Source organism: Stigmatopora nigra, chromosome 18, assembly GCF_051989575.1.
Source record: "Stigmatopora nigra isolate UIUO_SnigA chromosome 18, RoL_Snig_1.1, whole genome shotgun sequence".
Lineage (NCBI taxonomy): Eukaryota > Metazoa > Chordata > Actinopteri > Syngnathiformes > Syngnathidae > Stigmatopora > Stigmatopora nigra.
The window spans coordinates 9,581,067-9,604,953 of NC_135525.1; the positions used below are offsets into that span (position 1 = coordinate 9,581,067).

The window sequence follows — 23,887 nt, forward strand, 5'->3', positions numbered from 1 at the left end:
GTACTATATACCTAACTCAAAAAGCTTCCAAATACCCAGAATTCATAGCATGCTTTATTTCAAATGAGTAAAAAACAGACAAAGCCAACACTAGTCTAAATGTGTAATGTGAAGAAAAAGGCAAAAACACCAAGAGTATTTGGAGTAAAGTGCATCGCTTTATTAACTTTGCAAGCACTTTGGATCCCACTTCTCTCGTGATTAGCACCAATGAACATGTCCACACATCAATGCACGCATGTCAAGAGAACGACACCTCCTTATAAAGTGCACAAGGGCGCGTGCACACACACGCATATATCAATACTGCACAGTAAACCACAGTGGCTGGCCCAATCAAAGGCAAATGTGCTTATGGTCTTCACAAATGGTACATGGCAGGGGGTGGGGACCAATCTCTCGGCCCGTCTAATGTAAACGTCTCCACGCTTTATCGACCTCTAAACCCCATGGCGGGATCTTCTGGTCTTCACTCTTTCCCGGGTCATGTCGAACCTGGGCGGCCTCTCGTCTGTAGACTGCTGAAATGAGCCTCTCTCAACAGTCTGTTGATGGAGTCGTAGGAGAAAGCGCTGCCGTCGCCGTGGAAACCACGCTGCACCGAGACTGCCGGATCCTCGGGTATGGCGGCGTGGGAGCGATGGGGGGTGTGGATGCACGGCCTGCCGGTGACAACCACCGTCCCTCTGTCTGTACCGCAGACGCCGCCGCCGCTACTGTCGCTGCTTGACGACTAAAGATGGAGAAAACGTCCCTATTAAGCATTCTGGCTGCGTCCTCTGCACGTGTGTGTGGCGGAAACGTACCTCCGAGTCCACGTCGGATACGAGTAGGCACGGACCGCCACCTGACCTCTTGGCCTGTGGGCTCAGCTGTTGATTTTCCTCGCTGTCGCTACTCCGGTGGCGTTTTCTGTGCAATCGGACATGGGAAAAAAATGTTCAATTGTGGTGTCTATGTGGAAGAAATGATGCAGTGAGCAAAGGGGGGAGGTAGAGAGGTGGGGAGGGAAGGGGGCGTGCATCAAAGAGCACTAAAGAAGAATCTTAAAATAGCTACAGTACACACACAATAAGGGAGTTACATGATCACATATGATAAAGACATTGATGATTCACTAGGATTTTAGGAGATGACTTTAAATAAGATACGTCATTCATTTACTGTACCTGTTATCTGTTGTCAGCATTGCAGCAGTCTTTGGAGAGGTGGCAAAAAAATAGGATGGACTTAGCTGAATTGGAGTGTAAAAAGATTCAAGCTACAAGTCCACAAGCAGATCGCAACACATACTCTTGCTTCTCATTCCGTACTTGACGTTCGTGTACGTGTGTGTGTGCGATCTAGCCGGCTCGAGGGAGATTAAATGTTATTTTCACTCGTCCGATGGTAGCGTTCAGCTAGTTAGGTGGAGTGCCGAATAGCCAAGAGTTTGACTAGCGGATATCTTGCGGAAATCTAAGCATGACAGCAGAGGCTGACACGGCTAACTGGTTGAGCTAACTAAACCCAAAAAACGCTGCACTAGGACTAAGTTCTTCCGCTGTCGTATTCTGCTCAGTCTGCTGAAAAAAAAGAAGGGAGGCAGATGTTGGGGAATCTTCTAAAATAGTCGACACGGGTAAAATGTGTAGAAAAATATATCTATATTTCGACTAAACGTAGAAGTTGTCGAGTCACATAAGCGATATTGCAGCTTTGTAGTGAGCTAGGCAGCTCGTGTCAGCTTTAACGTTACACTTACGTCATCAAGCCACGCCCTTCTGTTGATTTGACGTTACGGTAAAAGCGGAAATATCAACGTCGCAACAAAGTGGTCACAGTTGGGACGTAATTATCTTTTATTTGCTGTTTTGTTATTATAATTAATACGTTACTTCAGTTATTTTTATTACCTTGTCTATTTATGTATTTAATGAATGTTTTTACACTCGTTTTGACTGCGTATGTAGGCAGAAAATGCTATTTTGGCTAGCCTATACCCGCGTTTAAATTACATTAGAAAAGTTTGTTAAAGTGAACACAAAGTAATTATTTTGTGTTATGCATGACCACATGGTTAAATTTTATGGAAAGGTACATTTTTTTTCTGTTTATCACTATAAATCACTGGGATAGATAACCAAACCAGACAGACTAATTAAGGTAATTACGTATACATTGCAGTAACAATGCAATTTATCTGTGTACGCATTGTATTAACATACTAACACAGAGTTATTTGTTTGTATTTCATGGCAAAAGTTTACAACTTTTTGGACACATGTAATGTAGCTTTTATAAAGACCCTCACAGAAAGACACCCAGTATAAACTGTGGTACTATTTCCATTCAGACAATTGGTTAGTTCATTTGCTATGGTCCTTATCCTCATCCGGGTCATGGTAACTTTATTGGTATTTTTTGTTTGATCCCACTGTTTTGTTTGTAGGTTCTTTTGGAGAAACGGGACCCCAAACAGAAAAGTATTTGGAATGGCTTTGCAAATACTGCCAAGCCTTCTTCTATGGGATGCCTGTTCGTCGGTTACCAGCTGTCACAGTCGCACAAACAGCGTGCTCTTTTAGAATTAACCATGGCTCACAAAACCTTCAGCTGCTCATGGGTAATTGCTATAGCTCCTAAAATTGGCCAATGCCGCTCATTAACGAAGCGTGACAATGTAAATAAATGATTATTTTATGCATTTATGCTAGGTGATGTGCTGCACTTTCTGTGGAAGAAACTAAGAGATGCTTTTTTGCATTGTTGGAATCACCATGATTGATCTCAACCCAAAAGAGTCCTGGAATTATTGGACAAGCATCTCTGAATAGAGGTAAGTTGTTAAGAAGTAATTAAGTCATCTTTTTATTCAAGTAAAAATTCAATCTGCAGCTCTATTTGGTCTTTTAACTTCAATTTGGGTCAGAAATCTAAAAAAAAACTCCATTGGAAATTGAACAAACAAGCAAATTTGGCAAAACAATTCCATATCAAGCAAAGCAAGTACTTTAAAAACATGTCAAATTTGCATCCTTGACAAAATATTAACATTACCTAAATAGGCATTTTAATCAATGAAGGTAAGCCTGTGTATTTGTAGTACCTTTGAATGAATATCTTAATAAGGAATAAAAATGACAAACAAAATGTTCCAATCACTCTCTTTATTGCGAGTGAACATGTTTTCATTACAAAAATAATTCATCTTTGACATGCCACATGTGCACTTTTGTTCAAAAATAAACATCAATCACACATTTCTCCTGAGCATAGCGAATATTCCATCACGCAAACATGGTCCTTCATGCTAAAGAAGCTGTGCAATCTCATATATGTATTTTCCACTACATTTCCTTCACAGTTTGCCCGGGCTAACATTCAAAATGGACAAAAAGTCTTGATCATTTGTTTGCCATTGACCTTGATTCCCTAAAGGCTATGTTAAAAGCTTTAGTAAATTAAAAGCATTCCGATATTGTGCAGTATATGACCTCGCGCGAGGAGCAAACACTTAACGGTACATTAGGTATTCAAGTCACAATTGTGTATCTTAGATTTATCATTTTAACCGCTTCACATGACCAGGGTCAGCATTGTAAACAATCCCAACCCCCCATTTTTTCCATCATATGCTTTTCTTTTCACTCTCACAATTACCTCGAGCAACACAAATAACACAATGCAGTTTCTACTTTGGATTTGCTTCTTCACGTGCATCTGAGCTCACCTCAGTATTGCCTGCAGCTTCATCTGCTTTCTTCAAGTCGCTGTTTTCCCCAGATTCCCATTTTGCATCATCAGGGACGTCTTCATTGAGTCTTAATGTCCTTTTCTTGCAAAGCAGTCCTCTTTTAGCGGGCCTGACTAAACCTAGAAAAACAGCACTCACTGCCATTCCGGCTGCGCAGGAGTAAAAGGCCGAGCCGTAGTTCTGGGTCATATCCACTAATGCACCTGAAGAAAAAGGTAGATAGAGAATAATTGTGAGTTTTTGAAGAAGAAAAAAATGAAAAAAAATCTCATTTTTTTTAAAGTCGGGGGATTTCCAACCACATTGCCATAAAACGCACAGATTTTTGCCTAAATTATCATAAAGCAATTGCCATTGACCAAAAAAAATGATATGCTCTTCCACTAGATGGCAGATGGGACATATTTTTCTCACTTTAAGCATTATGTGACATTTTAGATCTGTTTTCTTATAGGAAAATTGTAGTGGAGTACATAGTAAACAGATCTAATGCAAGTTCTGACTGTCATTTTTCATGGTCAATGTTCTTAAACTGCCTTGGCATTGTTTTTTTAACATAAGCAGAAAGACAGCATTTTTTCCCTGACTACATTAAAAACTTTCCCATTAATTACCTCCAAGTGGGGGTCCAGCCAGTCCAGCGAAGCTCTGTATGAAGACATAGACCCCAGCGGCAGAAGACATCCTCTCTAATCCCACCACGTCTTCTTCAGCCAGCATGGGTATATGCGTACATGCCAGGGTCCCCATAAAGAAGCCATAGACAGCACAACAAACCGCCAGGCCATAAAATTCCGTGACCAAAGTGAATCCCACTAGATCCGCCGTCATGGAAATAACACAAGCTAGGAGGACCAGTAGCTTCCTCCGCCGGATTCGGTCCTGTGTCAGAAGCCAGCCGATAAAAAAGCGTCCGACAATTTCCGCTACTGCCATGGTGGACAACATATAGGTTGCCCGATCTCGCTCCACGCCTCGATTGACGCTCAAATCGATGACGTAAAGCTGAGGGGCGAAAAAGCCCAGTGTGGCAAATAGTCCAAAAAACGAGTACAAGATGAAACTAGCTTCTTTGAGGATGGAAAAATCCAAGAGTTTCAATTTTGGTGCAGCTTTTTCATCATTTTTCACTTGTTTCTCCACATCTTGCATTTGGCTGTCCTCCATCTTGGAATCTTTCTTCAGACTTGGCACCAACTGTGGATTCACCTCCTCTGTTAATAAAGTCCTCCCTTCTTGGTCCAGGTTGACCTTCTTGTAGCTCGCCCCATTTCCGTTGAGTTCACGGTCATTCTTTGCATTGCTGACAATGGAGTCGTCTTTGATTGCATACTTAGTGTCCTCATCACTCTTTGGATCTTGGACGGTTTTCGGCTGGATGATGATTGGCCGAAGCACAACGCCGCAAATGATGATGGAGCCTTGCAATGCTCCTATCACCGCCATGGTGTGACGCCATCCGATGAGGTCCTTCATAGAGGAGAAAGCTGAAGATGGATGGTGGACAGTCAGTCAGTAGTTTCTTGTTGTGTTTATCCAGACTCAAAATGCCAAAAGTCAGATTCTTGGAACTTGGAACTTACCAGGTGCTAGAGCAAACATAGCCAGGGCCTCTCCAGTGGAGGCCACAGCAGTGACCAATGACCTACGCCGTGTAAAATAATGCGATAGGATTGTCACCGTTGGTAAAAAAGTCAGGCAGTATCCAAGACCTGCAATCAGTGCAAGACAAAGAGTCAAAAATCTTCTAAAATCTTATAAGGAGTTATTCCAAAGGGAAAAATGCTCATCTCAAACCTGCCACTAAGCCATAGGTGATATACATTTGATTAATGGAGGTGGTAAAGCTTGTAGCAATGGTCCCCGAGGAAATCAATAGGCCTCCCAGCATGACAACAAGTTGAAACCCAAAGCGATTGGTCAGCACAGACGAAAGTGGACCTGCAACGTCATAGTATACACACACCATTAAAAACAAAGTACAGAGTCCAATCAAGGCCAGAATTTGCTAACATCAGTACTATTGCACCTCACATAGCTAATTATTCACATTACAATCTTTTTTATTCCGAAAAGTGATCTAACTATAAGAACTGTTGTATAAGGTATGGAATTAGAGTAGTCAAAAGTCACACTACACTTACTTCTTTGTCTTTCAAATAAGGACTCATTCAGAGATTAGTAATTAAGCAGTGTCAGCAGGTCTATATTTGAAGATTTTAGAACAATATCACTCCTATTTCTCCAATTGACTTGGCATATGGGGAATTATTGTTTGAGAGCTTTTTAAAAATGGCAGCGGGCCGTCGTATATAGTGGAAAAACCATTTTTTAAAATGCTGATCAATCCATTAATTCCAAAATGTTGCATTTTGCATCATTTGGTCACTTACCATTAAAGGTCATGACAAATACACAGATGGAAACAATCCAGGACACCCTGCTATTGCTCTCCCCAAACTCCTCCATCAGGACTTGTAGGAAAATGCCAAAGCTCTTGATGGTGCCATAGGTGAAGACCTCCACCACAAAAAAGGCCACGGCCACCGCCCATCCCCAGCCTCCGTCTGGTGGCTCCGTGTAAACGTTGGGCCCCAAGAAATCTGGTCTCTTGAGTCGACACAGCACCATTTCTTTAAAAAACAAAAAAAACAAAGCAACAACCATTCACACTATATTATCATTTCTGGAAAACAGGTTAGATTTGTTTGCGTATACTGACAAGTCCATTCAAGTAAGCAGTTTAAAATGTGCGTCAGGAAAAAAATAAGTATTTTTTCTGTAGTGTTTACAGGAACATAGGCTTATTTTGATACTTAATGTTTTGCAATTTCTTCAGTGCAAAAATAGATTTGTGTTTAACTAAACAAGTCGATTCTATCATTGGATGATATTTCATGAACGACCTGGAATCGAGCCCTCGACCCCAAACCTGTGAGCCCAACACACTAACCACTTGTCATCTGCGTTAAAAAAACTGCCTAACCTTGTAAGTTTTTGCCATCATAAAATAATCATCATCATGAAAATAAACAATTTAAATGCAAAATATAGAAGTAACTAGACAGTTTGAACAGCAAAAAAATACCTGATACATTTTAATAAAACCTTTGTATATATATATTTTTAAGCATCAACAGTGAAAACCCAAATTATCACTAAAACTATTTCTTTTCGATGCTTGTCCAAAATAAATAGTGTTATAGTAGTATTTGCCTTTCGGGGAAGCTACAATGTAAATACATAGTAACAAGCCTTATATGAAGGAGGGTACCGGATCCGGCCACCGCGCCGACGAGCGCGTGAAGCCGGACAACAAGCGCTCTCGTTCGGCCATACGGCTGACGCAATGCTCGCTCCCCGTGCGGTGGTCTGCGGACCTCAGAAGTCCACTAGGGCTCCAACCACCCACTCGGTGAGTATACACCCCGGCTCTATTATTAGTCTTAGTGGTTCACATCAAATCCCGACGCCGTATCCGAGCCCAAATCGCCGGGATTGCTCACCTGCGTGAGGCGCCTCGTCGCCGGCATAAAAACGCGTTCTTCTCCCGTCGAAAGTCGTCAATCTGCTTTACTTGGTACACACACAGACATAGAGAGACACAGACATAGACTCACTCACACACAAACACACGCGTGCGCTTCTCCTTTACCCCTCGTAGGGAAGGCGAAGGGTTAAAGACAGATCTGGTTCCAGCCAGTTTTCCTCGCCTAGACGCCCAAGCAACATCCGAATTTGAATGCCGCGCAGTGTCGTTAGTAGACGTCCATTCCGTCATGGTCGATGACAGCTTTGAATTTACGACAGAGTTGTTTACAGTTGTAAGCAGAATCACTCATGACGTTTAGGATACATTTATTGAAGTAAAAGAAAAGTGGAATAGATTAGTAGATAAGGATATTTTGGAATGATGTTCAGTGATGTTTCTTTTTAGTTTTCAATGAGTACTACTTTGTAATTATACTATGAAATATGAAGCCCCATTCAATTACAATGGCATGAATGTGACTTAAGTCTAGTTCTGATGGATTAGTGTGTTAGTTTTATAAAACTATGGACTTATGTTTTGTGCCATCAGTTTTTAAATGGAAATGTTTACTTCAATTTGAAGGGTTGAAACATTAAAGTATCTGAAATTGTATGCTTTGATTTGAATTATTGTATTGAGAATAGAATACAGTCTTAAAGGACTATAAACCACTTAGAGTCAAAGTACTGTTTATTAATTAATGAATTTCTACAGGCAAATGAGCTGCATATATTTTGTGTAAATAATCGAAAAAGAAAGTATCATAATTTGCATCCAAAATATCACTTACATCAATCTATAATTTTTTGGAATATATAGTAATACATATTTAGTGAACAACTGTATTGCAACTGTAAACATGCACAATCACTGCCATGGTCTGATTAGAATTTTTTTGCACCAAAATATAATCTCACTGTGTTTTTTTCTTCAGATTTTGTCACAAAATGGCAGGCGGATTGACCCCACTACTTATTTGCGGGATGCTCCTATCTGGCCTTTTATTCCAACTAGCGTCATGGCAGTCAACCGCAATACAACCGCCCGACAAGAAGCCCAACTTCATTATCATACTGGCTGACGACATCGGATGGGGCGACCTGGACGTGAACCAACCCGAACAAAAGTCCAACAATACGCCATATCTAAACTTGATGGCGCAGCAAGGACTGAGGTAGAAATGAATTATTAAACAACACTTTCTGGCACCCATCTAAAAATAGTAACACCCTCTCATCCCATTTCATGAAAGATTCTTAGACTTCCACTCCCCGGCCTCAACCTGCTCCCCATCCCGTGCCTCCATTTTGACGGGCCGATACGGGCTGAGGAATGGGGTCACCCACAACTTTGCAACGGGCTCCGTAGGCGGTCTGCCTCTGTCCGAAATCACTTTACCACAACTTCTACAGCGGGCCGGTTACTACACTGCCATGATCGGGAAATGGCATCTCGGCCATAACGGACCATATGGCCCCACCAAAAGAGGTAAGAAGGACAATTACCTCACTAGGTAGCCACTACACATGTACGGAATTTGAATTCCATTGTTTATTTTACGTCCACGGATCACCGGACCGCTTAGTACCGTTTCCACAGTGTCCAACCGGTACTACTATTATTACTATCAGTATCATTAGGGCATTAAAATACCATCAAATTACTTTCAAATAATGTATATTTGGGCAAAACACAAACTTGGGTATCAGAGGCAAAACATAATCTTGGTGCAAAAATAATTACAGAGACGTATTGATATGCATTTTGAAAATTCAAGACCTTCTTTCCTTATACGTTTTTTCAGTGTTTCCTCTTTGCTAAGAATCTTATCAATAATTTACAAATGTGACCAGTTGTACCATTGGGAGTTCAGTAGAATGGAAAAGCCAGCTAAAACTAATTACATAACAACCCCAAAATATATGCTTGAAAACGCACATACAGTACATGTAGTTTTTTCAATTGTTTGTTGTGTTTTCAACAGGTTTTGATTACTACTTAGGTATTCCCTACAGTAATGACATGGGATGCACTGATATACCTGGATATGATCTTCCCCAGTGCCCAGCCTGTGCCTCATCCCGACCCCCAAAAAACAGGTGGGCTGGTTATCCATATGTTTTAAAATTCAGGTGAATTTAAAGTCATTTCTTAAAATGATACAGCAATTTATTGTAGGTTGAAAAGGAGCGAAGAGAAAACAACAGGCTGTTATAGCAGAGTGGGTCTTCCTCTGTTTGAAAACAGCAGCATCGTTGAGCAGCCACTCGACCCATGGACGCTTACACAACAGTATAAATCGGCTGCACAAAGAATAATAAGCCAAGCCAGGTAATATGCAGCTTCAAATGTGGACATTTTCTTGCACTTATGCATTTGTTATTATGTAGAGGAGAGTGAATCCTGTCTGTGAGGGAAACGCTAATGCTAAACGCTATAATTTATGAGATTCTAGCCATGCACTGACAGAGTTATGGTGTTTTTTGTAGAATCTGCAATGTTATTTATTGCATGTCATGGGTTTCTAGGGAAAAAAAATAAAAGTGATACAGTGTGAAAAGCCAATTCCATTACCAGACTTGGACTATAAAGACTTCTCAGTCTGTTAAAATAGCAGATCAAGTCAACTGGAATGACATATTCAGGATTTATATGGATTTTTTTTCTCTTCACAGGAAACGAGGACAGCCCTATTTCCTCTACATAGCATTAGCTCACATGCACGTACCATTGGCCCCCCCAATTCCACACCATGTGACCCCTGACCTTCCACCACTCCAAGGCCAAGTGTACGCCGCCACCCTGCGAGATATGGACGACCTTGTAGGCTCGATTGGGAGTGCTTCTCACGCAAATGATACGCTCATCTGGTTCACAGGTATATCCTCTGCTCTTGTTAGAAACTCTTTTTAATGACCGAGTACGTTCTTAATCGGATATTTTCACTTTTAGGCGACAACGGGCCTTGGGAGCAGAAATGCCAATATGCGGGAAATGCGGGAATGTTCCAAGGAAAGTGGCAAACAAAAAGAGGTATGACAAAGAATAATCATAGTTTATGAATACTATAGTTATTGTGTACAGTTAGTGAACATAATCAAAACATGATGACTTTTTGTTTCTATGCAATATTTTTTTTATTTTATTTGACTTGAAGTTTTGGTAAAAAATAAAAAAACTAGAGGAACTTTAAACTTTAAAGATCTCTTTTTCCTTCTTTCAAGGTGGAGGTTCAGCTAAGAAGACCACTTGGGAAGGGGGCCATCGTGTACCAACTGTGGCTTACTGGCCTGGCGTCATCCCGCCAAACTCCACCAGTTCAGCCCTGCTTAGGTACTATGTTGCCATATTTTTCCAGCTGAGACAAACAAATACTAAATCCAAGTTGTTTTTTTGCAGCGGAATGGACATTTTCCCAACCCTCCTTTCGCTGGCAGGGGTGACTCCTCCCACAGATCGACACTACGATGGCATAGATGCCACAAATGTCTTACTACATGGCAAACAAACTGGTCACCAGGTACTATCATAATTACAAACAAATCATGTTTTAATCACAATCCAATCCAGCTAGCATACCATCATGATATTTATTGAGTCTCATGGTAGGAAAACAACCCTTTTAAAATCATGTAATTGGCTAGGAATTATTGAACAAAATATGTAATGCACTGGAGCAAATGTGAAGACTCGGACAAACAAGTTGGACGGGTTGACAAATGTTTGTGTCACTTTCAAGGTATGCATTCCATGTATTTTTAGGTTCTCTTCCACCCTAACAGCGGTGCTGCGGGGCACTTCGGTGACTTCCAGGCAATCCGAGCTGGGAAATATAAAGCATTCTACCTGACAGGTAGGTAAAACAACAAGGACATGACATGTTTAGTCGCCATTTGTCAGCATAGATGCACGCTCTGACAACAGTAATGAGGTGGAACCTGAATGGTGGATGTGTTTTTTAGTGTGGCGTGACAGTTAAATGGCTCAATTTGTTAGCGTAGAATCGCAATGTTAATGTGGACAATCATAACTAGAGACGAGTATTGGGTGATATTAAAAAATATACACTATCAAGATGTGGGCCATTGCACATTCTGATGATATATATATATATATATATATATATATATATATATATATATATATATATATATATATATATATATATATATATATATATATATATATATATATATATATATATATATATATATATATATATATATATATATATATATATATATATATATATATATATATATATATATATATATATATATACATACACATACACATACATATATATACACATATACATACACAGATATATATACACATATACATACACATACATATATATACACATATACATACACATACATATATATACACATATACATACACATACATATATATACACATATACATACACATAGATCCTCATTGTACTACTACATATATTATTAAAAATAAAATTCCAATCAGTTTACATTTATTCTAATACCCCTTTTTCTACCTTCTGTAGGTGGTGCCGAAGCATGCGGGGGCGCCGCAGCAACTCCAGAGCTCCACGACCCACCATTGATATTTGACTTAGAGCGTGACCCGGCTGAAAAAACGCCCTTAAAATTTGGAACGCCCGAATACCAAGCGACAGCCCAGAGGGTCGCCCGTCTCAGGGAAGACATTTTATGGGACGTGGCGACCGACCAATCCGTGCCCACGGCTGACTACGCCATAGACGAGTCATGCGTGCCTTGCTGCGAAGCCACGCGTCCATCTTGCCGGTGTTTCTCACCCGGTTAACAAAAGGTAAGCAAAAAATAATGAAATAATACTCAGGTTGTACTGATTCTGAATCATCTTTATTGATTCTTCATTGTCAGTAATATGCAACATCTCAATGTAGTTGAAGGTATCTGAAGAGCGCCACCTTTTGGCAACATTAAAACATGTAATGCTCCTGAATGTCATATTTTTTTCAGCCAAAAAGAACCTGGAATGCAGTATAACTTGGAAACAATAACCCATTTCAGCCTTTTTAAAAACATTTCAAAGCAACTATCCAAAGGTTGTAAATTAAATTATTTTGAGGCAGTTTTATGCATTTCAGTCATTCCAAAGTTTGACCTTCCAAGACAAATATATGTTATATACTATATATATGTATATATACCCATTTTCCATACAGTTGAAAAAAAAACATAGTTAGATATGGTCAGTTTGGGTTAATGTGTAATACTGTAACCATTGTAAAAATAAACAATAGTCAACATCATGTGGTAAATAGCCTTCAGATAGTGAAATTGAATGACTTTTAATTCGAGGTTATTTTAAAAAAAAATGCCCTTATGGTCAATTGTATAATGCTAAAGCAAAAAAAAAACATGTATAACACATTACAAAAGCATCCTCTTGCTCCCCTAATTGCAACAATAGACTATTGTGTAGAAATATACATGTATAAAAACAAAGTTTTTGAAGATTAGACATAATAACGGTAACTAAGGAGGTTTTCACATACTTCCTTTGGTCTGTTTTCAGCAGGATTACAGTACACCAAAGCTACTTTTTCCCCCCAAAAAAAACTTTGTGCTTGAGACTGCTGATCAACAAAATAGCCCAAAAAAATTGTATTATGAATATGTAAGTATAAGGAATACTTATTGTGTTGCCATGTTAAAACAGGTATACATGTTATTAGTAAGGGCCACACTAAGAAGGAAAAAAAGCAATAGAATCTTGTCAAATTATATTATCTGTACTTTTCATATAATTACAAATTTTAAATATTTTTTTGAGTGAATTAATTATAAGATAACACCATAAATTTGACCCTCATCAACCTTTTTATCACATTTGGTTTCTGTATTATTAACAACTAAACTTTAGTTTTCTCAGCAACCAAAAAAATATTCAAATATTCAATCCTACCTTTTTTTTTCCAGTGTGGTCCTAAGTCTAATACACAAGCGCAAGCAAAGCAACATACAAAGTCCACTTTTGGGAATGTTGACCTATTCAGGCCAGTACTCGTCTCGTACAGTTTGTTTTGATCGCTTATCTCGGTCAACAGTACCGACATATGTACTCAGAAGCCGTTTAATGCTCTGATTTAGCAGGCAAAACATTGGGATGGAACAATTTGGAACTGTTAAGACCCCCCCCCCTCGGCCCGCCGCGGGGCTTCGTTTTCTTTGTGCGCGGGGGGGAAAGGTTTGCATGCATTTTGCAATGATGTCTGACTGGAGAAGGAGAGGAAAGATAGTGACCGGAGATGTGAGAATTTGTTTAGTTACTGATAGGCGGAAATTCATTTTCATCATCCAGACACAGGGTGCCTTCGGCGAATTCGTGTTCTGGGATGACGTCCCCCTTCTGGGCTCCGCCTTCTTCTGAGTATCCTGGAAATGGAGAGAGGAAAATGCTTCAATTCAAATGTAAGTACGGCGGAAAACCAAGCAAGTGTATGAATACTGCATTTTGATTGGATGACTGCCCCTGGGGCAGAAAATATATGCTTGTATATGTACTATGTACTATGTACTATGTACTATGTACTATGTACTATGTACTATGCATTATGCACTATGTACTATGTACATGTATTTGTATAAAAATAAATCCTACACTCCTGATATCTACATTCATCAAAAGTATTGGGACAGACCATTGCACCCACAGAACTAGGTAAACCTGCTTTTTTTTTTTTTTTTTAAAGGAATTTCAATTACTAAGCTACCCCAACTAACACCCAAAATCCTAAAAAGTTTGAAATTCTTGTCCATCTCACCCAAAAGTGTAGTAGAAGAAGGTGGGCTAGAAGGGAGAGCCACGGTAGCCGCGTATGATTGGCCAGCCGGTTGGTGGGAGCCCTCCGCCGGTGGTTGGTCTTCCTTGTGTTCTGAATGCTCCTCGCCGTCGTCAAATAACCTGTCAATCAAAAAGTTAACCTCCGTATTTTTGTAAATCCTGTTTTTTTTTCCTCAAAAAGACCCACCTATGTTTTTGAACTAGCACACACTCGCCTCCATCTTGTGGGTCGACATTATAGATGTAAAGATAACCGTCTGAGGACGCCACAAGTAGGCGAGGAAGCTTCTGAACCCTGTCAAAATGACCAAAATTGACTTTGTGAATTTTTTCCTCTTGGAAAAGTACTTATCTTACATGGCGAGTGCACAGATGTTCTTCAAGCCAAACATGTTGAGTCGGACAGTAGCAAAAGCCCTGTCTTGATGCATCATATCGGTCACCTGAGCCGGCAAATAGGTGCTTGCCGCTGTGAACATTTTACCCACATAGGCGGACCATGTAGGCGACTCTTCCTCTTGACTGGAAAATACAAGTCATGTTATTTTTAAAAGTGTCATCCAGGTGAAAAGATACAAGGAGATAACATCATCCCGCAAACTAGCTAGCTTTCACCGTTAGTTCTTTTTATGCAGCTATGTTATACTTTTGAGTCAAATAGTGGCATGTTAGTGTCAAGGAAAATCAGTTGAGGAGCTTCATATAGATTCAATTAGTCCTTAGTTGCCACTATGGACAGTGTTAGTTGAACATTAGCACACAAAGATATTGATCAGTTGACTTTGGTTGTATTAATATGTATTCAATTGTATTTACTTGGGGCTGTGCTGCTCCAGTTTGAAGATATGGACCGTCTCCGTGTTGCTGGAAGCACACAGGAACTGCGCATCGGCGCTGAATGACAGTGAACTTATGCTAACGTATCTGAAAACAACAATAGGAAAATTACCATGACTCAATCCTATAGAACACACAGTAGCATATTGATATTCAACAAGTCAATGTACATTAACCCAATGTCACACAATGTGTTCCACCCCATAAGGACTACTTTCCTCTGCTGATGAAATGTCAGCTGTTCATAGTATACCCTTCACACCTCTCCCGTGTTGTGACAATTTAAGTATTGTATTACATTCTATTTTTGGTTTTCCATTTTTTTTAGGAGCCCGTTTTGTTGTCTGACAACCGGAAGACTGACCTTTTCATCCCCCGTCGAAACTCAAACAACCTTTGACCTTCGGGGATGCTGAACACCCGGATAACAGTGCCCTGTGGAGGGAGATGGACAGACATTTCTGGTGAGGTGTGGCGGATAAAGTTAGAAGAAGGAGATGGACTGACTTTCTCCGAAGCGCTGGCTAGTTTGGTGCCCGAAGCGTTGAAGGTGAGCGCCGCCAGGGGGCTAGCGTGGGCCTGGATTAGCGTCACGGTGCTCTGAATGGAGAAATGGGAATGATGGAGGCCCACAGTGGCGTTTATTTGGAAACCGCTATGACTCACCAAGTTGTTTGCGTCGTACACAGTGATCTCTCCAATGGTGGCGCTACCGGGATACGCCAAGAAGGAGTTGCCATGGTTCACCGACAGGGCGCAGAGACCTGGGAAGGACCGGCAATTGTAGTTTAGGGTGGCCCATTTTTGGACCGCAAAGCCCTTAAGAATTGTTCTCAAGTTTTCACTTGGTGAGGATTTTTATACTCCTTTATTTGGATTTATAGTAAATGATGGGAAAAATACATCCATGCCAATTTGTATTATTCCATGCATTCATTTCGCCTTCTATTTTTGTCCATTTGTATCACTTTTGCATTGAATAATCAGTTTATACATAAAAGCATAGTACAAGTAACATATTTTTTGCCTACCTGAGGGATTGGTGGGGGTGTTGAGGAGGGTCTTGAGGAGCTTCATGTCTTTAATATTGTGGATATAAATGGACTCCTCCAAGCAAACCACCAGTCGCTGTTGGGCAAACAAACGAAAACCACAACTAAGTACGACGAGTGCCAATTTGTGGCTCTCCGGCCCAAACATTGGTGAGAAATTCTTCCAATCTCTCACCTGTCTGTTGAGCCGGACGCTGAGGATGTTGTTGGTGTAGCTGTAGTTGCAGATCTCGGTCCCTTTCTTAAAGTGGTAGACGTTCATCCGTCGTGGCACGGATTGGCTCACCACCACCACCAGGCTACTGGAGAACAGTCGTTCCACGATGCATACATCGGGACACTCCACTGGGGGACATGAATTTGTCAGTTATGTAACCAAGAGTGAAGAAACAGCTCTCATAGTCTTAACCGATCCCACCCAGGCATTGTTCACATTTATTCTGCCATTGGTAATGTAGATTATTATGACTGAGTTAAAGCATTTTCTCACCTCCCTCGTGGATGCAGTCCAGTTTATCCACGGCAGTGACTGAGAAAAGACGATAGCCGGTCTTGGTGCCCACGGATAGAGATCTAAACACAAAAAAAAATGAAAGAAAGGGAGAAAATTGTAAAATCCACAGTTCAGTACATACTATTTTGATGAGGGTTCGGTCAGTGCAATTTGTGTTTATTTGTTGTTACATGTTTTTGTGCTTTTCTAGAATTCCAAGAGTAAATAAGTTAATATTTTATTTTGATGGATGTCCCACTACTGTTCTCAGTAAGGGTGAAGTACATAGCAACAATTGCATCAGCAAAGATGGAGGTAATACAGCAGCTATAATAAGGGATCATCAGTCTAGCCATTAAAAAGCCCCCCAAAAATCCCCTTTTTACTCCGTAATGGCCTAGACAGCTCTGCCAAGTGCTTATCAGAGTCATTATACAACAGGCAGGTGCGTCAAGCCAAGGCCCCGAGTTTGCTTACGTGGTGTCCTGGTTAAACGAGGCACAGATGAAGCCTCGGAGCATCTCGGGCCCACCGTCCGCTTCATCTTGGGGATCCATCCGGGCATCCACTATCTTCTGGCCGAGCTCAGAGGCCTCCAGCTGGGCTCGATCCACACCGGGGATCCACACCGATTTCCCCTCCTCCGCCACCCCGGGCGACTCCAACCGCCACGCTCACAGTCCACTGCGGGGCGAGGAATGTCCGGGCGGCGGGGGGTACTAGCCCCGGATGACACGCATGCAATCGCCGGGAGAGAACGATCCAGCGGTCGCTTTAACCCGGAGATAAATTACACGGAGCTAATAGTGTCCATTGGCGTTGACAAGCTACGTAGTTGCTCTTATGATTAACTTCCAGGCTTCATACAGCAAAACAATAACAACTGAGGGGAGGAAGCGTCACTCAGCTGCGTTTCCATTGGATGGAAGAATGGCACAAGGCCCGCCTCTGAGACGGAAATTTGTTAGAAGGTGTATGTGATTCGTCAATTTGGTTGACAGTTCACTCGTTGACCCAGCAAGCGCTAATTGGTCAAGTACACGCCAGATGGACTATTGCGGGGATTTGATTGGCTAACAGCTTTATCAATCTCTGTACTCTTCTCTTGATGGCCTATAATATACGTACTAGTCACAAGACTCAAACGGAATGCAAATAACTAATCAAACAAGCCCATTTATAAATCTTATCCCTGTAAAATGCAAAGAAGATGCCTTTTAGAAGGAACAACCTTTATTTACTGTAAAAGTCTCCCTTTGACAATCTATTCTACCCATATTTTAGAAGAGAAAAAAATCACTGCCAATGGCACTGAAAGATGATTGTTTTGCTTAGTCTTACTAGAGTATATTTATACTTTTTATATCTTTCAACTTTGTTGTTTTATTAACATTGTATAACTACGTGCATACACAAAAAATACTATAATTATAATACTTTTTATGTGCTTCCAGGTCTTTATAGGTTGCGTTTTTACTTTTTTTTTAACTGGAACAAAAGGACAGTCGGCCTGTGAAGGGACTTTACCCAAAACAAACACAGTTTTGCTGAACCGACGCGACTTGTAATGGTGCGGTTTTCCCTCACAGTGGAAGTTCAGCTGTTTGACGTCATCGTTTAGTATGCTGCCCCTTTAAGGTTGCCAAGGGTTACGGGCTCACGTGTCAGAACGAAGCGAATTGACGTCAGTAGCCACCGTTGATTGGCTCTCCGCCGTATCCGGTGGGGCAGCGATCCAGGGCTCGGGAAAAAAAAGATCGAAGCGAGCACAAGCAGCTAACGGCCACAGCTTTGACAAATATCAGCCGCCCAGAGTCACTGTCGAAGGGCTCACTAGGATTTTTATCCCATCTTGTAAGTAAAGCTATTCCTGAACCGTGACGTGCAGCATGACTTTTGCAACGGTGAAATGTATTTTCTCTTGTCTAGCGTTTGTTTATGATGGAACCCAAGATGGCGTCAATGCAAGAGGGCTTTGCCTTTGTACGGAGTTATCCAGCTAAACAGCAAAAATGTCAACGTTTTCTTTTCATCGTGCGCTATTAACAGCGATTGAATAAGCAATACAGTTGCGACAATGATGTTTTAGCATCTAATGTAGAATATGTGAAGTGATCAGGCGTTGGTTTTCCTTGCTAAGCACCCTCTGACCTAGACGTCATTGCATACTGCACTTACTGTTAAATGCGTTGTATTAATACATTGTTTTTAATTAATGACTGTAAATTCATATTATGAATCCACCTGATGTTTTTGCAGCAAAGTCATTGGTCATCGTAATATTGTTGTTGAATAACTGAAGACTTCCATTTTGTGTGGAAAAAAAACTCCCGAGATTATAGTATACAAATATTATTGACTTAATCGGACTGATAATTACGGTGCATTGTTTACATGGCGTAAGAACACATGGCATTATTTTGTATGATGTGAAATATGACTTCATATAAATATCCTGGATTGAAGTCATTCCCAAATAAGTCAAAAGATCTCTTCAGAAGTTAATTTGTTTTCTGATCACCACTGGGATGATAAACCGATTTTAAGTGAGTGTTGAGTTGTTAGGTAACACTTTAAAAAAATAAATAAAAAATTGAACATCCGATATGAATGACGTACATACGCCGCAGGATGGATGTGGTTTGCAGGAATTTGTCGTTTCTTTTTGATAAGAAGAACTACTCTTTAAGATCTATGCTTACATTTTGGGGGCGTGTCAGACTATCAAGACCATCTTTTCACAAAAAAGGTTGCGTATAAACGGAACCTGAAACACGAGGCCCGTCACGCTTTTTAAACCCAACAGGCTTTCAGAGCCAAGCTTTGTCACACCAAAGTTGACTCAAAATATTGTGGTTTGAAGTCAGCCATCATATGACGGCCTTCAGGCCTTTGCAAAACCAAGCCTAAGCGTATCATTGCCTTCTCGCTGTGGTTCTATTTCTTTCACGTACTTGTTATTTTTCCCCGATTCTGGCACGCAAACTAAAATCATCCCAACCCTCATTGGCTAACCCTATGATTTCACGTGGCACTAAGATAAAATGTGTTTTATCCCCCCCCCCCTCCCTGTTTGCCACTTTTCCAAACACTCCAAAGGTTAGAGGTCACGGAGCAAGGTCGCGGTTGTCGTCATGGCGTCTGGAAGCACGAGCAGCGAAGAGGAGCGGAGCCTGAGGGAGTGTGAGCAGTATGTGCAGAAACACAACATTCAACAGCTACTGAAGGACTGCATTGTCCAGCTGTGCACCTCCAGGCCTGACCGGCCCATGGCCTTCGTCAGGGAGTACTTTGAGAGGCTTGAAAAGGTGCGTCAATGCCTATAAAAAAACTATCTTCCTGAACAATGTTCCCTCTAAGTTGCGCTCTTGCGCAATTGTGCATTACTCTCGTCTTCTCTGCGCAGCAGCAATCATATGGCGCACAGTAAATAAAATCCAAACATCTTTATATTAAGCCAGAACTCCAAATTGGGTGAGATAAGCTACTGTTTGAACCATGACACCTCCCTTTCTCGACCAGGAGGAGGTCAAGCAGATCCAGAACCAGCAGAAGGCCAGCAACTCACGCTCGGACTCCCGCGACGAGGAAGTGTCTCCGCCCATGAACCCTGTGGTGAAGGGTCGCCGGCGGAGGGGGGCCTTCAGCGCCGAGGTTTACACAGAGGAAGACGCCGCCTCCTATGTCAGAAAGGTACGAGTCATGTGATTGAAGAGGCGTCTTCTTTCCAACTTGGTTTGCATGTTTTTAATTTTTATTTTTCTCTATAGGTCATTCCGAAGGACTACAAGACCATGGCCGCCTTAGCCAAAGCGATTGAAAAGAATGTCCTCTTTTCCCACCTGGATGACAATGAGAGAAGGTACTGGATTTCAACTCGAGCTTTTTTAATGAATAGGGCTGGCTAACTCTAAAATTCTTCTTTGCAGTGACATATTCGATGCCATGTTTCCCGTCACCTACATTGCTGGAGAAACTGTTATTTTGCAGGGTATGCTTGTTTTTGACATATCAATTCAAAGCTCTTCTTTTTGGTGCTCATTTTTGCTGTTGCTTTTCTGCAGGTGACGAGGGTGACAATTTTTACGTTATTGACCAAGGGGAGATGGATGTGAGTTTTTCCCCGCATTTGTTTTCTTACGATCATCTGATGTGGTACGAAGTACCAATGTCGGAGTTCTTTTCTTTCGGCCAGGTGTACGTGAACAACGAATGGGTGACCAGCATCGGCGAAGGCGGCAGCTTCGGAGAGCTGGCGCTGATATACGGCACCCCCAGGGCCGCCACTGTTAGAGCCAAGACCAATGTCAAGCTGTGGGGGATTGACAGAGACAGCTACAGGAGAATACTCATGGTAAGTGTATAGGATTTGAATGGACTTGGTTGGACTATTAAAATAACTTTGCCCTTGTTGTCAATTTAGGGAAGCACTTTGAGGAAGAGGAAGATGTATGAAGAATTCCTCAGGAAAGTCTCCATCTTAGGTAGGGGTTGTTTATATTTTGGGCTTTACCTCCATTTTAGACTCCAGATTAAATCTCAAAGTAGGATTGTGACATATTGTTTTGGGAAACAATACCATCAACAATTACAGTCCGGGTTTTCAAAGTATTCATGTTAAGAAAGTGGCTTCAAATTTTGTCTGGTTGCTCTTAACATTTCTTAAATTGCTCTTATATAAAAATAACATTTTTCCACAGAGTCCCTGGATAAGTGGGAGCGCCTGACTGTGGCCGACGCACTGGAACCGGTTCAGTTTGAGGACGGCCAGAAGATTGTGGTACAGGGAGAACCTGGAGATGAGTTTTTCATCATTTTAGAGGTAAGTACACCATCACTCTTTTACATGATACCCGCATCAGGTATAAAACTAAACCATGTGCATATTTTTATATATTTTTAGGGGTCCGCTGCCGTCCTCCAGCGTCGCTCGGAGAACGAGGAATTTGTCGAAGTGGGCAGATTAGGACCATCTGACTATTTCGGTAAAGAAGCCTATTTTTCTTAGTATTTTTTGGGGAGTGTCTTATTTTTAATGTGGTGGTCCACAGGTGAGATCGCTCTGTTGATGAACCGCCCCCGCGCCGCCACCGTGGTCGCCCGCGGCCCCCTGAAGTGCGTCAAACTAGACCGGCCTCGTTTCGAGCGCGTCCTGGGCCCGTGTTCGGACATCCTCAAACGCAACATCCAACAGTACAACAGTTTTGTCTCGCTGTCAGTTTGAAAGGGTTCGCGTTCGATTCCCAAACTCCCCCCCTCGTCTCCCCGGCCCTTTTCGCTCCTTTTAGGTCCACCCGCGCAATTTGCTCTCCTTTTTTTCCCTCCCTCTTTGGTGATTCCCATCCCGGAGGGGGAACTTTTTAGCCCGTTCACCAACCAGCGCTCGTAACCAGCTGCTGTAACGTTACCGTGTAGGCACAGTCGCATCACGCTTACTTACCTATGTTTCTATCCGCTTTCTTTTATTTTGGGGAGGAAGGCTAAAAGCTAGCTTTGTTAGGAGATCTGGGCTCTCGCAGACAAGGACAATCAAATATCTCATGTGGCAAATTGAACCCACTGGCGGATCTTTCTCCACTTTTTCCCCCGTGGCCGTTACTCACGACAAAAACTCATGATTTGCACCAAATGTTGTCATTTCGACTTGACGGTTCCTTTTTAGATTGTTTTTTTTCTTCCCATCATACGATGCGAGAATAGCACGACTTCTTACAATTGAGTTTCCGTGTGCAGCTTCCATGCTGGTGCCAAATGTTCATTCGTAGTGAGGATGAAATTATATGTTAACATTGGTTTGGACCCCCAAAACCATCCCACCCAAACCCTTTCATGCCCTTTTTGTCCTAATGACTAGAAAGCCTCCTCAAGATTTACCTTGAGGGGGAAAAATCCCCCCTAAAAAGGCGAAAAAAAGCCCGAAAGTATTGTGTATTTTCAGTATTGAGTTTTGAGTATAGCCACCAAATAACTCGCTCACTTATGCTTATGGTTTGTAATCTGAATCAATGATTATTCTTCTTAAATTTATGGGTAAGATAATGGTTATCCTAACAAAAAAAAAAAATAAGAAAAAAATGAACAAAAAAAACATGCTCTCGTCTTTTGTAAACACTTATTTTTCCATGAATTCTATTTTAGCTGTCCAGTGCCACAACGTAAATGCTTCTTGTCAATTGACACCACAGTATGTACTTGTATTGTGTACTAATAGGTTCTGATTTGAGACCCCCTATCCTATATCCCACCACCCCACCCCAACTAGAGGTAAAGAAATCTATTTCAGGACAAAAAAAAAAGTATTTATGTATTAAGAGCGGGCTATTTATTTAAAACTTTAGCTTTTTGGCGGAAACTGCGCTTGTGATTTGTTCTTTCTGCGCTTTTTTGGGGGGCAACATGTTACGCAACTCCCAACTCGGCTTTGTACAAAAAAAATAACTACAAAAAACGGGACAACTTTAACCAATATTTCATTTGTTATTTTTAAAGTCAATTCAGGCAAATTTTATTCTGCCCGAGAAAATATTTGCGGTGTTGTCAGGAGTGTTGTTTTTTTTTCCCATTTCCAACCAGACCACCACACAAAGGTTTTTTGTCGGATTCGGGTCTGGGTGTAAATAGCAGCGACGTCGGAATTTCAATGTTTTAGCCCCACTTTGCAATCGTCCCGGTTTTGCCTTAGCTGAACTTTTCCTGGGCTTTTTTTTGGGTAGTCGTCCGTCACTCGCCACCGGTCGGTTCCGACGGGTGGGCTGGGCTCGGGCCTGCCAGCCCCCAGGCCGTCAGAGGACCATTCTTTTTCTATTTCCTTGTAATTCCGTTTGACCTCCTAGATGTGCGAAGATGTTTATCCTTTTTTTGGTATAGATTGTTCCAGATGGCAGTTTAAGCAATAAAAAGGTGAAAAGAATATCTTTGTGTGTAATACACTTATGTACTTGGTTAAGGTACGTTTTTTTTGTTATTGTTGGGGCCATACAAAGAAGAATAATAGGAAGTACTTTAATAGTTAAGTAGGTACTTTTAAAAGTACTTTAACAGTTAAGTACTTCAACTTTTGAAGTACTTTAAAAGTACTTCAACTTTTGAAGTACTTTAAAAGTACTTCAACTTTTGAAGTACTTTAAAAGTACTTCAACTTTTGAAGTACTTTAAAAGTACTTCAACTTTTGAAGTACTTTAAAAGTACTTCAACTTTTGAAGTACTTTAAAAGTACTTCAACTTTTGAAGTACTTTAAAAGTACTTCAACTTTTGAAGTACTTTATAAGTACTTCGACTTTTGAAGTACTTTAAAAGTACTTCAACTTTTGAAGTACTTTAAAAGTACTTCAACTTTTGAAGTACTTTAAAAGTACTTCAACTTTTGAAGTACTTTAAAATTTAAAGTACTTTAACTTTTGTGGCCCATTTTGTGTGTGTGTG

At 41.1% G+C, this 23,887-nt stretch overlaps 5 protein-coding genes across 10 annotated transcripts; 2 read left to right on the top strand and 3 right to left on the bottom strand.

The window, feature by feature from the left end:
* Positions 1 to 138: 138 nt before the first annotated feature.
* LOC144211712 (uncharacterized) lies at positions 139 to 1,759 on the bottom strand. The gene is made up of 3 exons (XM_077739140.1): positions 1,170 to 1,759; positions 807 to 912; positions 139 to 733 (listed from the first exon to the last, which is right to left on the bottom strand). The coding sequence occupies exons 1-3, from the start codon at positions 1,187 to 1,189 to the stop codon at positions 485 to 487; spliced, it is 375 nt and encodes a 124-aa protein (XP_077595266.1). The 5' UTR covers positions 1,190 to 1,759; the 3' UTR covers positions 139 to 484.
* arsg (arylsulfatase G) lies at positions 1,030 to 15,741 on the top strand. 5 transcript variants are annotated; one of them, XR_013329639.1, is made up of 17 exons: positions 1,030 to 2,145; positions 2,245 to 2,342; positions 2,432 to 2,605; positions 2,697 to 2,818; positions 8,203 to 8,442; positions 8,521 to 8,756; positions 9,253 to 9,367; positions 9,447 to 9,599; positions 9,944 to 10,146; positions 10,221 to 10,301; positions 10,493 to 10,601; positions 10,668 to 10,788; positions 11,031 to 11,121; positions 11,794 to 12,080; positions 13,599 to 13,708; positions 15,247 to 15,468; positions 15,608 to 15,741. XR_013329639.1 is itself a non-coding variant. In XM_077739134.1 (12 exons), the coding sequence occupies exons 1-11, from the start codon at positions 6,997 to 6,999 to the stop codon at positions 12,072 to 12,074; spliced, it is 1,785 nt and encodes a 594-aa protein (XP_077595260.1). In that variant the 5' UTR covers positions 6,982 to 6,996; the 3' UTR covers positions 12,075 to 12,080; positions 12,254 to 12,546. The 5 variants fall into 5 exon arrangements, 1 of the variants encoding a protein (XP_077595260.1); XR_013329638.1 differs by lacking the exon at positions 2,245 to 2,342; XR_013329637.1 differs by lacking the exon at positions 2,245 to 2,342 and having other exon boundaries at positions 1,030 to 1,830.
* On the bottom strand, positions 3,135 to 7,505 carry LOC144211708 (monocarboxylate transporter 7-like). 2 transcript variants are annotated; one of them, XM_077739135.1, is made up of 6 exons: positions 7,243 to 7,505; positions 6,130 to 6,369; positions 5,534 to 5,677; positions 5,320 to 5,448; positions 4,351 to 5,223; positions 3,135 to 3,939 (listed from the first exon to the last, which is right to left on the bottom strand). In XM_077739135.1, the coding sequence occupies exons 2-6, from the start codon at positions 6,365 to 6,367 to the stop codon at positions 3,674 to 3,676; spliced, it is 1,650 nt and encodes a 549-aa protein (XP_077595261.1). In that variant the 5' UTR covers positions 6,368 to 6,369; positions 7,243 to 7,505; the 3' UTR covers positions 3,135 to 3,673. The 2 variants fall into 2 exon arrangements, with proteins under 2 accessions (XP_077595261.1, XP_077595262.1); XM_077739136.1 differs by lacking the exon at positions 7,243 to 7,505 and adding an exon at positions 6,992 to 7,219.
* Positions 12,112 to 17,376, bottom strand: wipi1 (WD repeat domain, phosphoinositide interacting 1). The gene is made up of 12 exons (XM_077739138.1): positions 16,941 to 17,376; positions 16,461 to 16,543; positions 16,146 to 16,315; positions 15,950 to 16,046; positions 15,585 to 15,682; positions 15,426 to 15,518; positions 15,283 to 15,353; positions 14,898 to 15,005; positions 14,439 to 14,603; positions 14,269 to 14,376; positions 14,062 to 14,201; positions 12,112 to 13,672 (listed from the first exon to the last, which is right to left on the bottom strand). The coding sequence occupies exons 1-12, from the start codon at positions 17,018 to 17,020 to the stop codon at positions 13,560 to 13,562; spliced, it is 1,326 nt and encodes a 441-aa protein (XP_077595264.1). The 5' UTR covers positions 17,021 to 17,376; the 3' UTR covers positions 12,112 to 13,559.
* Positions 17,377 to 18,148: 772 nt separating this feature from the next.
* LOC144211711 (cAMP-dependent protein kinase type I-alpha regulatory subunit) lies at positions 18,149 to 23,373 on the top strand. Its single transcript, XM_077739139.1, has 11 exons — positions 18,149 to 18,317; positions 19,563 to 19,771; positions 19,986 to 20,156; positions 20,234 to 20,325; positions 20,393 to 20,454; positions 20,528 to 20,574; positions 20,659 to 20,817; positions 20,887 to 20,947; positions 21,164 to 21,285; positions 21,367 to 21,448; positions 21,515 to 23,373. Exons 2-11 carry the CDS (start codon positions 19,598 to 19,600, stop codon positions 21,685 to 21,687), a joined length of 1,143 nt encoding a protein of 380 aa, XP_077595265.1. The 5' UTR covers positions 18,149 to 18,317; positions 19,563 to 19,597; the 3' UTR covers positions 21,688 to 23,373.
* The last annotated feature ends 514 nt before the right edge of the window (positions 23,374 to 23,887 follow it).

Coding starts and splice junctions, on each gene's coding strand:
- LOC144211712 (XM_077739140.1), bottom strand. CDS start 1,189: ATGCTGACAACAGATAACAG. Junction 913..1,169: donor ATGCTGACAACAGATAACAG/GTACAGTAAATG, acceptor CCGATTGCACAG/AAAACGCCACCGGAGTAGCG. Junction 734..806: donor TATCCGACGTGGACTCGGAG/GTACGTTTCCGC, acceptor CTCCATCTTTAG/TCGTCAAGCAGCGACAGTAG.
- LOC144211708 (XM_077739135.1), bottom strand. CDS start 6,367: ATGGTGCTGTGTCGACTCAAGAGACCAGATTTCTTGGGGCCCAACGTT. Junction 5,678..6,129: donor ATTTGTCATGACCTTTAATG/GTAAGTGACCAA, acceptor ATGACGTTGCAG/GTCCACTTTCGTCTGTGCTG. Junction 5,449..5,533: donor CACCTATGGCTTAGTGGCAG/GTTTGAGATGAG, acceptor CACTGATTGCAG/GTCTTGGATACTGCCTGACT.
- arsg (XM_077739134.1), top strand. CDS start 6,997: ATGAAGGAGGGTACCGGATCCGGCCACCGCGCCGACGAGCGCGTGAAG. Junction 10,302..10,492: donor AAAGTGGCAAACAAAAAGAG/GTATGACAAAGA, acceptor CCTTCTTTCAAG/GTGGAGGTTCAGCTAAGAAG. Junction 11,122..11,793: donor TAAAGCATTCTACCTGACAG/GTAGGTAAAACA, acceptor TACCTTCTGTAG/GTGGTGCCGAAGCATGCGGG.
- wipi1 (XM_077739138.1), bottom strand. CDS start 17,020: ATGGATCCCCAAGATGAAGCGGACGGTGGGCCCGAGATGCTCCGAGGC. Junction 16,047..16,145: donor GCGTCCGGCTCAACAGACAG/GTGAGAGATTGG, acceptor TTTGCCCAACAG/CGACTGGTGGTTTGCTTGGA. Junction 15,683..15,949: donor CACCCCCACCAATCCCTCAG/GTAGGCAAAAAA, acceptor GGTCCTTCCCAG/GTCTCTGCGCCCTGTCGGTG.
- LOC144211711 (XM_077739139.1), top strand. CDS start 19,598: ATGGCGTCTGGAAGCACGAGCAGCGAAGAGGAGCGGAGCCTGAGGGAG. Junction 20,818..20,886: donor GCTACAGGAGAATACTCATG/GTAAGTGTATAG, acceptor TTGTCAATTTAG/GGAAGCACTTTGAGGAAGAG. Junction 21,449..21,514: donor AGGACCATCTGACTATTTCG/GTAAAGAAGCCT, acceptor GGTGGTCCACAG/GTGAGATCGCTCTGTTGATG.